This window comes from Taudactylus pleione, unplaced genomic scaffold, assembly GCF_031769625.1.
Source record: "Taudactylus pleione unplaced genomic scaffold, aTauple2 ptg000004l, whole genome shotgun sequence".
Classification (NCBI taxonomy): Eukaryota; Metazoa; Chordata; class Amphibia; order Anura; family Myobatrachidae; genus Taudactylus; species Taudactylus pleione.
The window spans coordinates 6,807,087-6,819,478 of NW_028284407.1; the positions used below are offsets into that span (position 1 = coordinate 6,807,087).

The following is a 12,392-nucleotide window of genomic DNA, read 5'->3' on the forward strand; positions in this document are numbered from 1 at the left end:
TCAGCACGGTGTCCCGACATTTTAACCATAAAATAAGGATTTTCCTTTCCATATCTCACCCTCAGGGAGGTGCGAATGGAAAAATGTGAATTCACTCTGACTAGTTCAGCACAAACTGCTAATTGCAAAATTAATTCGCTATGTGAATTTGAAGAGAAAACAAAAACTCGCACCTCGCAATTTGCACCTAATTGGATTGACCCCTATATCTGGCCTTTTCAAAATAATTTCACAATCAAAATTCGTCAAGTGCGCAGCGGGGAACAAGGTGTCACCTACCATTTGGAACTGCAGTATACCAAGGCGGACTCCATCTCAGCGTGGAGTACTGAATAATCATCTTGCTCCTTGTCTTCTAATAAGGGTATTTAGGGCCTGATTCAGACCTGCTCGCAAGCACTTGAGTGCTCGCGAGCGGGTCGATGGTGGCGGCCGCACTGCGTGTGCGCAAGCCCCGGAGCAAGAGAGAAAATCTCTCGCTCCGTAGCTCACTACAAAAGGGGCGGCTGTTGATGTTGATCGACAGCTCGCCCCGTTTTGTAGGCGTGGCCAGGGGGTGGCTTCGCAAACGGAGGCGTTCCCAAGCGAACGCCTGCCGTTTGTGGGCGGCCCCACTGACATCACCAATGATGTCAGTGAGAGAGTTTCCGGCTCTATTAGAGCCAGAAGCTCTCTGGGGCTTGCGGCCATGAGACCCTACCACAAGGGTCTCGTCGCAAGCCCGATGGTCTCGACCATCGCGACCATCATCCTGGCCGCTTGCCATAGCTATGGGTGGTCACCCACAGCTATGCGAGCGGCCAGGTGGCCGCACAAAAAAAAGAAAAACGCCCAGATTCAGAGCGTCCGTCTCTGAATCATGCCCTTAATCCTCATCTGAAAAGGTGGCATGTTTTTTTTTTAATCTATGGATCCAATCTGCATATGTCCAGAATAAGGAGAACACTGATGTGCTAATTGCATTATTAAGGGTAATGTACTATTATTTGTATATGTTTTATGAATATGTTTTTTCAGTGCTCATCATTTCAAAACACTCACATTACTGAAACAAGTAAATATACAAGGAAATAGTCCCTCTAGTGGATGACTACCAGAAATGTTAATAGCTAGCATAGCTTTAGTAATTGCAGCTTACATTTCTCATAACAGCGAGGAGGCGACTTTACTGTGGAACATTGTATTTTCAAAACTTTTATTTAAAAGTTGTGCATGTAGAAATGAGTTTTTCTGCTGCAGTTCTACTAGAAATTGTGTGCTCAATAATTGCACACCAAGCCTACTTCCACCAAATCTAGCTGAATTATTTGCATTGGGGAGTAGTTATTTATACACAGACAGAATATGTTGGACCCACATTGATGATCGATTCTAGGGGTATCTTTGCAAAAGAGCTATTTCATTTGCTTTGGATTTATTTAAAATCGATCAACATCAATGTTGTTTCCGAGGCTAAGGGGCCTTGATTATTAAAGTTATTAATGAAAGTATCCCCGCTATGTACTAAGGGAAACTCGTAGGGACAGCGGTTTGCGGTAACCTCTGTCCCTGCTAGTTATATTCCCGTTATTTTGTGCAAGTCTTTCACGATTGCGCATGCGCACAGTGTCAGTTTACGCAGCCGGCCAGAGGCTGCGGGAGAAAGACCAGGTGATCTCTCTCATGTGGGTAAAGCCTCCATAGGCCTAAATCATTTCACACCATCTGAAGATGGTGTAAAATAACGGGGCCAAACTCGGAAAAGTTTAGCCCCTAGCTATAGATAGAGAAATATACTGTATATATTTTTATAATTACTCTAATGAATTCATACTCCTTTTATGAAGAACAAGATTGCTTGACCGTGCTAGACTGACTTTCGCTTTGCATGCTAGAAAAGGCTGTGCTAACCCTTAGATGCCGGTATGCCGTCCGCACAGATGTACACAAGGGAAGGAGTTTCAAACAACTATTGTGATCCCGCACTGATAACTTTGTGTATTCTTGTCTCCTAGCTCAGAGAATAGAAATGTGTTGGTACACTAATGTCCTAGGAACTCCATATGAATAATTAGTAATACCTGTATGGTTTCTTCATATTTATTTCATGGAGGTGCTCCCTGATAACCTTGTAAATAGACAATTCAATTCAAACACCAAGAGAAAAGACAAGATTTTGGTTCAGTGCACTTCCTAGGTCAGGATCATCCTTAGTACCTGTATCTCTAAATAAATATATTATAAAATTTACATTATCTTTATTAATTTTTCTTTAAAATAATGTGTTCTGATATTGGGCGAAATATTAAATAAAATCAAAGTAATGTATAGAAAAGAATATGTGTCAGCTAAATAGATAAGTGATTTAAAACTTTCCCCTGCCGTCAGTAAGGGCCGGCTCCAGGGTTAGCTGCGCTCTGTGCGGGACCATGACCTGGCGCTCATTGGCTGTGCGCGACCGAAAATGGGGGTTGGCCTAATTACCATAAGTCACGCCCCCTAAATGACGTTATTTGGGGGCGTGCCCTTACGGCATGCCTCCTGTAAACGTCAGGCTGAGGGAAAGCCCAGCACTACATCAGTAGCTGGGCTTCCACCAGCCCTCTTCCTGCAGTGAATGGATGCTGCCCGCATGTGCGCGGTACCCATTCCTCTTCCCCAGGGCTGGCACCACTGCCAGTGCGACGGTGGAGGTGCCCAAACACCCGACCACTTTACCCCGCAGGTGGAACAGCGGAGCAGTGCCCGAAAAACGTGACTGTCCCGCTGAACTTGGGAATGGTTGGGAGGGGTGGCACCCTGTTCGACCGCGCTGGTCGAACATGCCTCGAGCCGGCCCTGCTGTCTGTCAATTATATCGCTTCTCGTTTATTATATCATTCGTAGTTTATTATCTCAGAATATTATTCTGGAGTAACTTCTACTTCAATGTTACTAAACTCATCGTGTAACAGTGTTATCATACACACTCATTGTAAAGGTGCGTACACACGGACAGATATATCGTTACGATATGAACGATAACGATATCGTTTAACAATATATCATTCATATCGTCCATTTTTATGCAGTGAACGACCAACGATGCGCGTTCCCGCATGAACGATAACGATATCTCTGATCGTCCGTACATGCAGGCCAATCTGGACGATATCGTGAACTTTTCATGTTCAGAGATGTGGCAGGATGACTCACTGAAAGATATCTTTCATGTCGTTGGTGGTACAGATCGCACCTTAGGATGCTCTATTTTTATAGGGAGTGAGTCACAACATAATATTCAAACTTTGTTATCTATAATTGTTGAATGTTTTCGTTTCAGGAATATTATTTTGGTGTGGCAACAAGTATAACCAATTTAAGTAGCACAGAGTATTTTTTATTTACTTAATGTACAATATGGAGGTTACAAATATCAATTCCTGATTGATTTCACAATCTGAATGGGAATTTTTATCCACATCTCTTTTCTCTTCTTGTATAAATAATAATATGCAGGAATGATGATGAATTCATTACAGCTGTGAATCACTTCCGTGCTTTACAGTGTTTACGGGTATCATATATATCTTGTCCTGATTGGAGGCTTAATATTAACGTTACTATGAATATTCCTTATTATACTATTCTGAATAATGGTCTGACACCGTCAAATGGACAAGTATGGTAACCTGTCATCCATTAAAATCAGTTACATTTTCACTGCTTGTTATCCAATAGGGAATAGCTTTCATGGAGATTCAATCCTATTAACTCAGTATTACTTTTCAGTCAGTATACAACGAGCAGACTTATGTCGTATGCAATATCGATGATAAGTGAGAGCACCAGAGTGTTAGTCACTAGGGATTCTACCCCCTACACTTGGTGCTACTTATTATAACATTTCAATTGGTAAATAATAGCATTAGCCGCATTTGATAGTGCGGTGACCGGCGGCAGCAGGAAAGAGCGCCAATGTGCGTTTCGCCAAACTGCTTTTTCAAGGCATTTACAGCCCAGCCCCTCAATAATACATTGGGGAGAAGCGATTTCAGTGCACACATCTACCCCAATATCCTATACAGTAAGCAGCCTTCATACAGTGTATACAGTATTGAGAACAGTTAGGTATGCAACACAAGTCTACCTTGAAAAGCCTTTATTGGGTATAATATGTGTATACTTATTTATGATACATTAAGGTTAATGCAACTATCAGCATTGCTGCTCTTATTTATGAAAATGGGTTACATGGCGACAATTATTTACTCAATTCTTCTATGAACTGCAGAGCCAAAAAGAAATATACACATACCAGCATTGTTACTGCTAAATAAGGCGTAATATTTATAGCTTTTAGGAATGAATTATTAGTGAAACCTTAGCAATTACAAATTAAATTAAACAATAGTAATTAAAAGAATTCAAAGAATTCTAACTGTAAGAAAAATATTACCACTGGGGGAAAAAGAAGCTGCAAGAATGACATTTCCGCAATAAGCAGATCAATTATAAACTGTTATATTCTGTATATGTATAGTGTATTTTCTGGAAAGATTTCCTGTCGTCTACTAAAAAATATCTCTATTGGTATATATTATTATTAACAAAGCAAACAGGCTTTTATCTTAAATTCATTTAGCAAATGTTTCTCGCAATAGACCCATTAAATACAGCCAAAATCTATGTAATCACCAGAATGCATGGGGGGGCTTTCCAATACAGTCAGGGCCGGATTAAGGTTTGTGGGGACCTAGTTTTTATTATGCCACACAGAAACCCCAGTTTACCTATGCCACAGTTCCTCCCACACTGGTGATGTAGGTATTTGTGGCCCCACCATCCATATGGGGTCCCCTGGGCAACTGCCCCGGCCGTCCTGTTGTTAATCTGGCACTGAATACAGTCATTCTTTCAGACCTCTACATGCTGGACCACTCATGTGTGCCAAACTGGCCACTCATCAAGTGTAGAACCTTAAGTGGATAAATTTTGGAAAATGTCTTAAACGGGCATAAAACGGGTGGAACTATATAGCACGTGCCTGCTTCTCATAACTTCAATAACTGGCCTAATGCACATTTATTGTTTGAGTAGCTGACACATTCCATTGGCCAAGGGCCGTGGGCCTGATTCAGCAAGGATCGCAGTTTCTAATACGCACGCAATCGGCCGATTGTTGCGTACTGCGCATGCGTATGCATCGCATTGCTCGTGCTCGAGTACTCCTCTGCGATCGGGACTGCGATCACAGTGACTACGCAGACCCATCATAGAGTGATTGACAGGAAGTGCCGTTTGTGGGTGGTGAAGGGGGGTGGTCAGCAAAACGCAGGCGAGCCAGTGCGTTTGAATGCTGTTGCAGGTGCGTGCATAAATTATCCACTGAGATGCCATATGCAGCCTGAGGTCTCATAGCGTGAGAGGAAATTAGCAATTTCTGAGTTAGGTCAGAGCTTGTGTAAGTGTGCGTGAGGCTGCGATGTTACTCGATGTTACCGATGGTTAAACAGTCTTGCCAAACATTACGGATGTGTGTAAGGTAAAGTGGGCGTCCTTGTGTAGTGCTGCTATGGCATAGTGATCACAATGAATTAGCATACTATCGCCTTTGAACTGCATGCATAAACGCAGCTGCGATCGCAATAGCGATCCTTGCTAAATCAGGCCCTAAGCTCACATTAAGGTACATACTTTGTTTAGGGTTCTAGTTCCCCTATGCCAGACTGTGTCTAGGTACTGTACATCTACAGAATGATGCAGATAGCTAGGATATATGCAGTGGCGGTTCTAGGGGTGGGCTAACAGGGCAGTCGCCCAGGGCGCCGGCCCCTAGAGGGCGCCACTGAGTCCCCAGAAGGTAAAAGATAAATAAATCCCATAATAAAACCCCCCCCCCAGCTCCAGTCTCCCCCACGTTGCCGGGCGCCCGCTGATATTTGTTATCAGCGGGTATCCGGCTCCCTCCCTGCAAAGGCAGCTGAAGCTCACTCCAGAGCTCCGGCTCCAGCAGAGAGCACTATGGGAGGGACGTCATGACGTCTCTCCCATAGATCCGTGGTGGAGCCACGGTCGGACCAGACGGCAACGGATGCAGGAGCGGGGCCTAAGGTAAGTATTGTGTTTGTATTTTTTATTTTTCAGAAGGGAGGCATGGGGGCATTACTCCTGGGGGCATTACTATTGGGGGCATGTCTATAAGGGGACATTACTACTGGGGGCATGTCTATAAGGGGGCATTACTACTGGGGGCATTACTACTGGGGCCATGTCTATAAGGGGGCATTACTACTGGGGGCATGTCTATAAGGGGGCACTAATGGGGGCATTCCAACTTTGGGCACTACTATAGGGGGCATTCCTACTGTGGGCACTACTATAGGGGGCATTATTACTGGGGCAATACTAAGGTGGGCACTACTATAGGGGGCACTACTACTGTGGGCATTGTATTAGGGGCACTACTACTCAGTACTGTGGGCCTTGTGTTTAAGGGGCACTAAGTTGGGCATTGTGCAAAAGGGGCACCACTGTGGGCCTGATTCAGAGCCGGACGCTCTTTCAGAGCGCTCGCTCTGAATCAGTGCCCTCCTTCTCTTTTTTAGAGCGGCCTCCTGGCAGCTCGCATAGCTGTGGGTGACCACCCACAGCTATAGCGAGCGGCCAAAAAGGTGGTCGCGATGGTCAAGCCCATTGCGACCATTGGGCTTGCGACGAGACCCTTGTGGTAGGGTCTCGTTGCCGCAAGCCCTGGACTGCTTTCGGCTCTATTATTATTATTATTATTATTATCCTTTATTTATATGGCGCCACAAGGGTTCCGCAGCGCCTTACATAGTACAGAAACATAGTACATAAACAGTTGAACAGAACAAGAAAACAGTGTCATACAGTTTAAGACACTACAAGACAAGTACATGGTATATAAACACTGCTGCAACAGAAGCAGGATGGCAAAAGTCACGGGTTAGGTGCTTTTGAGTATAGAGCAGATAGTATAAGTAAAGAAAGGATAAGCACAAGAGGATAGAGGGCCCTGCTCGTGAGAGCTTACATTCTAAAGGGGATGGGCAGACAGACAGGGGTGACTCAGATGGGGTAGACAGTGAGCGTGGGACAGAGGGTTAGGATGACAGATGGCTGGATTCCTATTTTACAGTATGTGTGGAAGTCATTTGAATTAAGATTTACGCCACTGACATTCTACTTTAAGAGGCAGTTTTTGTAGGCGTCTGTGGAGAGCCATGGCTGTTATATCAGTTTACGTGAAGTCTGACGGGCGGCAGAAGCCACTTCATGTGGGGCTATTTAGAGAGTGTGGTTAACGTGTGAACCAGCAGTCTCAGGTAAATGTCGAAATTGGTGAAAGCAGTTATTGTAAAGAGATGTTCAGATGTAAAATAATAAGTTGTGATCAAGTGTGAATTCTATAAGGCACATTTATTGATTTGGAGGGTGATGGGAGACATGTGAGGTTTGCAGGATATATATTCCATAGTAAATCTGCTGTATGTGTGAGGGGCCTGGATTTGGTGATATGTCACCAGATAATAAAAGCAGAAGGATGGAGAAGTAGATATAGTTGTAGGTGTTTAAAAGTTTTTTATAGTGACACAATGAGGCTATAATTGTCAATTTTTGATGAAAAGAAAGCTCATTAGTTTTTAGAGGAGGTGAGTGACTCAATAGGGCGGCAGTGTGCCCAGAGAGGGGAGATGCAGGGAGAGTTAGGGATGTTATATCCTTAGAGAAAATACAAAGGAAAGAGTTGTTAAAAAGAAATGTGTAGTACATGGTGAGTTTTAGGTTTGTTATTTTTAGACCAATTTTAAAGCAATCAGTTTCTTAATCTGAAATTACCTTAGATGTTGGTCAATGTTTGTTCAACTGTTTGATTAACTGTTATGTAATCACACTTTGTGCCTTTAACACTTGGTGTTTTGAACCCCAGCTGCCCCTAGACTGAATATAAAGGAGTGGTATCCTTGATTAAGACAGGCTACAACTGACTCAATTGCTCTGCTGATCAAAGGAGATAACTTGCTCTGAGTTGGAGCAAAAGCCAGGCCAGATATATACCATAAACTATGCTTCAATGAACAATATAGACTATACATGTAAGAACAATTCTATGCAAGAGATGAAAGATCACATACATTTAAAAACTGCACATGATTGCATGAAGGTCTATGCAGAGTATATATGCAGTAGGCAGGATGAGAGATGAAATATCACATACATTTAAAAACTGCTCTATCAGAATGCCTCCATGGGAACGCCTCTGTCTAGGCAGCCACGCCCCTGGCACGCCCACCAAGGGGGCGTGCTGTCACTCACCATCGACAGCACGCCCTCTTTGTAGCGAGACCCATAGCGACGGCTTGCCCGTCGCTATCCGGGTCTCGAGCATGCGCACGATGGAGCCACCTCTGGGCTAACATCGACCCACTTGTGAGCACTCAGCGCTCGCGAGCGGGTCTGAATTAGGCTCTGTGTGTCATAACATGAATAAGGGACTAATGTGTGGCGTAATTTGAATTGGGGATACTGTATTGTAAAGGGAATTACTGCATGTGGCATAATGTGCTATACAGGGCATTACTGTGTAAGACATACTGTGTAAGGCACATTACTGCACATGGCAATTATTCCCCACGAGGGGAGAGCTTGGGGGCAGCCCAGCACCTTCATAAGTGCTGGGCACGCCCCACAGTGTGATAATTTGGGAGGGTTCCACAAGGACACTCCCCTTTTCCGGAAGCGCGTGTGCTTTCAGCGCGTGCAGAGGAACGTCATCTACAAAAAAAATTTGTCTTATTTTTTTTTTTTTGGGGGGGGGGGGGGGGCGCAACTGTGAACTTTCGCCCTGAGCTCCACAATGTCTAGAACCAGCCCTGGATATATGTAACCATTAAGATCCCTTTACCCCTATAACAAAGCTAGTGTAATAGAGTAGATGGATACTTTTTTCAATTCTAAACAGAACATTATTAGAACAGGGTACATTTAAGATGCAGTTAATGCAAACACAAACCGGAGCCCAGACTGTATGTGTGATTGAACGGATTATTCTGTATGCATTTAGAAAATGCATGAAATGGCAAATTGCTGAATTAGAAATACGGTCTAACATGGAATGGAAGGCTACAGGGCAGCATGGTGACACAGTGGTTACCACTGAGGCCTCACTTCACTGAGATCATAGGTTTGATTCCAACCAGGGCCCTATGTGTGTAGAGTGTTTATGTTGTCCCGATGTGTGTGTGTCCATGTAGTAGGTTATATACAGTAGATTGTAAGCTCCACAGGGCAAGGACTGATGTGAATGACAAAATATTCTATAAGTGCCATATAGCATATGTGTATTATGTAAATAACCATTAATAGATAAATAATACATGGAAAGATTATTGTCTAACAAATGTTATCATTCTGATACCTATTTCTGGAAGATACTTTTCCTGTGTATGTCATCCAGAGTGAAGATGAAGTAAGGACACTGAAAAGGATTTGTAACCAGTCATTGTTCACGATGTTTCTCATTAGGCATCTTCTAAACATTTCCCTAGAGATCATTGAGAAGATCCAGGTGTTTTCCAGAATCTTGACGACTATTGGTTACAGAACTTACAGACCAGATAGGTTGTGTCATAATTTACTACAGATGTACTTAACCATTACAATTATTAGATACTGTTTATGACGATTAACTTAAACAGTGGCAATGTGGCACAGTGGTCTGCATAGCTGCCTCAAAGTGCTTGAGCAATGGGCACTGTCTATACAGAGTTTGCATGTTCTCCCCATTCCTCCAGTAAATCTGATTTCCTCCCACAGTCCAAAAACTTACTGGTAGGTTAATTTGTCCTAATGTGTGCGCGTGATTGTGTATCTAGACTGTAAGTTGCAATGGGGCAGGGCAGTGGCGGGCTGGGCCGGGGGGCAGGGTGCCATGTGCCCCCCGGGCCGCAGCGTCATGCGGGCCGCGGGCAGTCTGTGTCACTGTGACACAGACTGCACCGCATGTGTAGCGCTGACCGGACGGAGTTCGGTCAAAGCTACACAGCACAAACACACAGCTGCCGGAGCCGGCAGCTGTGTGTTTGCTTTAGCAGCTGATGAGAGTCAGACAGACTCTCATCGGCTGCTGCTCCCACTGCCAGAGCCGGACATCTTCCGGCTCCCGCAGTGGGTAATGGGAGTGACGCGTCACTCCCATAATGCAAAGTGGCGGACGGAGGAGCTGATCTCGGCGGCGGGACCAGGATCGGGTGTCAGGTAAGTGTTTTTTTTTTTTTTATATTATGTGTGTCTACTGCAGGGGGTCTGGCACTATAAGGAGGAGACCACTACTGGGGGCACTACAAAGGGGGGGACTACTACTACTGGGGGCGCTACAAGGGGGGGGACTACTACTGGGGGCACTACAAGGGGGGGACTACTACTACTGGGGGCACTTCAAGGGGGGGGACTACTACTACTGGGGGCACTACAAGGGGGGGACTAGTACTACTGGGGGCACTACAAGGGGGGGACTACTACTACTGGGGGCACTACAAGGGGGGACTAGTACTACTGGGGGCACTACAAGGAGGGGACTACTACTACTGGGGGCACTACAAGGGGGGGACTACTACTACTGGGGGCACTACAAGGGGGGGACTACTACTACTGGGGGCACTACAAGGGGGGGACTACTACTAGGGGCACTACAAGGGGAGGGGACTACTACTAGGGGCATTGCATAGGGGGGAGGGGACTACTACTAGGGGCACTACATAGGGGGGAGGGGACTACCACTGGGGACACTGCATCGAGGGACCACTGCTGGGGGCTCTATGTAAAGGGCAATAGTGGGGGTACTGCATAGGGGGAAGACTACAACTGGGGCCACTATTTAAGGGGCACTGCATAAGGGTTACCACTACTGGGGGCACTATATAAGGGGCTTACTACTGGGGGCACAAGGGGCACTGTATAGGGGGGATCACTACTGGGGGCACTACTTGAGGCCTGCATAAGGGTGTCCTCTCCTGTGGCACAGGGTGGCACTGCATATGGGCACTACGACAGGGGGTTGCCCCTAATCTTTATTTTTACCTTACATTAATCCCATATGGACCCGCCTCCTTCCTAGAACACTTGAGGGGGGGGGGGGCGCCGTAGCACGCACGTTCTTTCGGGCACCCTGGCTACACGCTACTCCTCTGCCAGGGCCGCCTGCATGCATTTGCCCCCCAGGCTAAAAGTTGCCAGCCAGCCCCTGGGGCAGGGACTGAATGGTTTAATGTTCTCTGGAAAGTGCTGTGAAACATGTTATACATCATATGTACAGTAATAACATCCCAATAAATAACATACCTCTCAGCCACTGCTACCTGTATATAAAGTTTGTTACGTATTAACCACTCAAAGCCATAGCTAATATATAAGGTTATAGCTGGGAAAATAACAATAGGGACAATTCCATTATCATAAAGGAGAGGTACAGTTATAGTACATAATTTTCATCATTAGTGACTGGTACAGCTATTGTGTAGTATTCCATCCTCTTCATCATAATTAAATGGCGCTGTATTCCATCATTATTGATTTGTAGAATAGGTATGGTACATTATTCCACCACCGTCATCATCATCAATGAATAATAGAGCTTTGCACTATCTTTTGATGTTCTTCAGTCTTTTTGTCCAGTCATTAATGGAGCTAAATACCCATCTTAATTCAGTCCTGTGAATTAAGCTCAATAAGACGACCAGCAAACACAGCTGAGGTACCAATGATGCAAACTAGCATGAAGACAGCGAGGAGGACATGATCTAGCACCATTGCTACAAACTTCCACTCTTCCGAAGCCTGCAGAAATTAAATGACTTACATTAGATCAGCAAGGCCTATCCAGGATGATTAAAAATAATACTATATACTGTTACTTGTAGTTGGACAAATAAGAACATTGCTTTTAGAAAGTGCTAATTTATATATTAAAGGCAGCTCCCACTCAGTGGCGGAACTTGATAGTGGTGGGGCCAGGTAAAAATATTTGCTTTGGGTGCCCTCTCTTATAGGTCCCACTCTGTTCATAATATGCCACACCCAGGTGTCACCCGCCAAGTTTCATACCATGAACTGAAGCGGGTGGGTGGAGGGCGGGGATACCTCGGGAGTCAGGCAGGCGATTTCCGTACTTTGCAGCCACACTCCTCAAGCCGGCCATGAGGCCATCAGCCCTTCTGGCATATGACCAGTCCGGCCCAGGGTGACACCAAAGTGCCAACTTGTCCTCAGTGACAGGAGCCAGGTGCTGCACTGTAGAATTACTAGAATGTAAGCTCTCACGAGCAGGGCCATCTACCCTCTTGTGCTTCTCCTTACTATAGTGTCATTTACTTCTTACTCACCACTAGGGCACCTATAACACTTGGTTGCTT

The 12,392-nt window shown here is 45.0% G+C and overlaps 1 protein-coding gene across 1 annotated transcript in view; it reads right to left on the reverse strand.

Annotated features, from left to right (window-relative positions):
- Positions 1-4,113: 4,113 nt before the first annotated feature.
- The window catches only part of LOC148543376 (acetylcholine receptor subunit alpha-1-B), a 34,392-nt gene continuing 26,113 nt past the window's right edge, over positions 4,114-12,392 (reverse strand). The window contains exon 9 of the mRNA XM_088472771.1: positions 4,114-11,817. Within this exon, the coding sequence (XP_088328897.1) occupies positions 11,686-11,817 (132 nt within the window). The 3' untranslated portion in view covers positions 4,114-11,685. The remainder of the gene's footprint in view (positions 11,818-12,392) is intronic.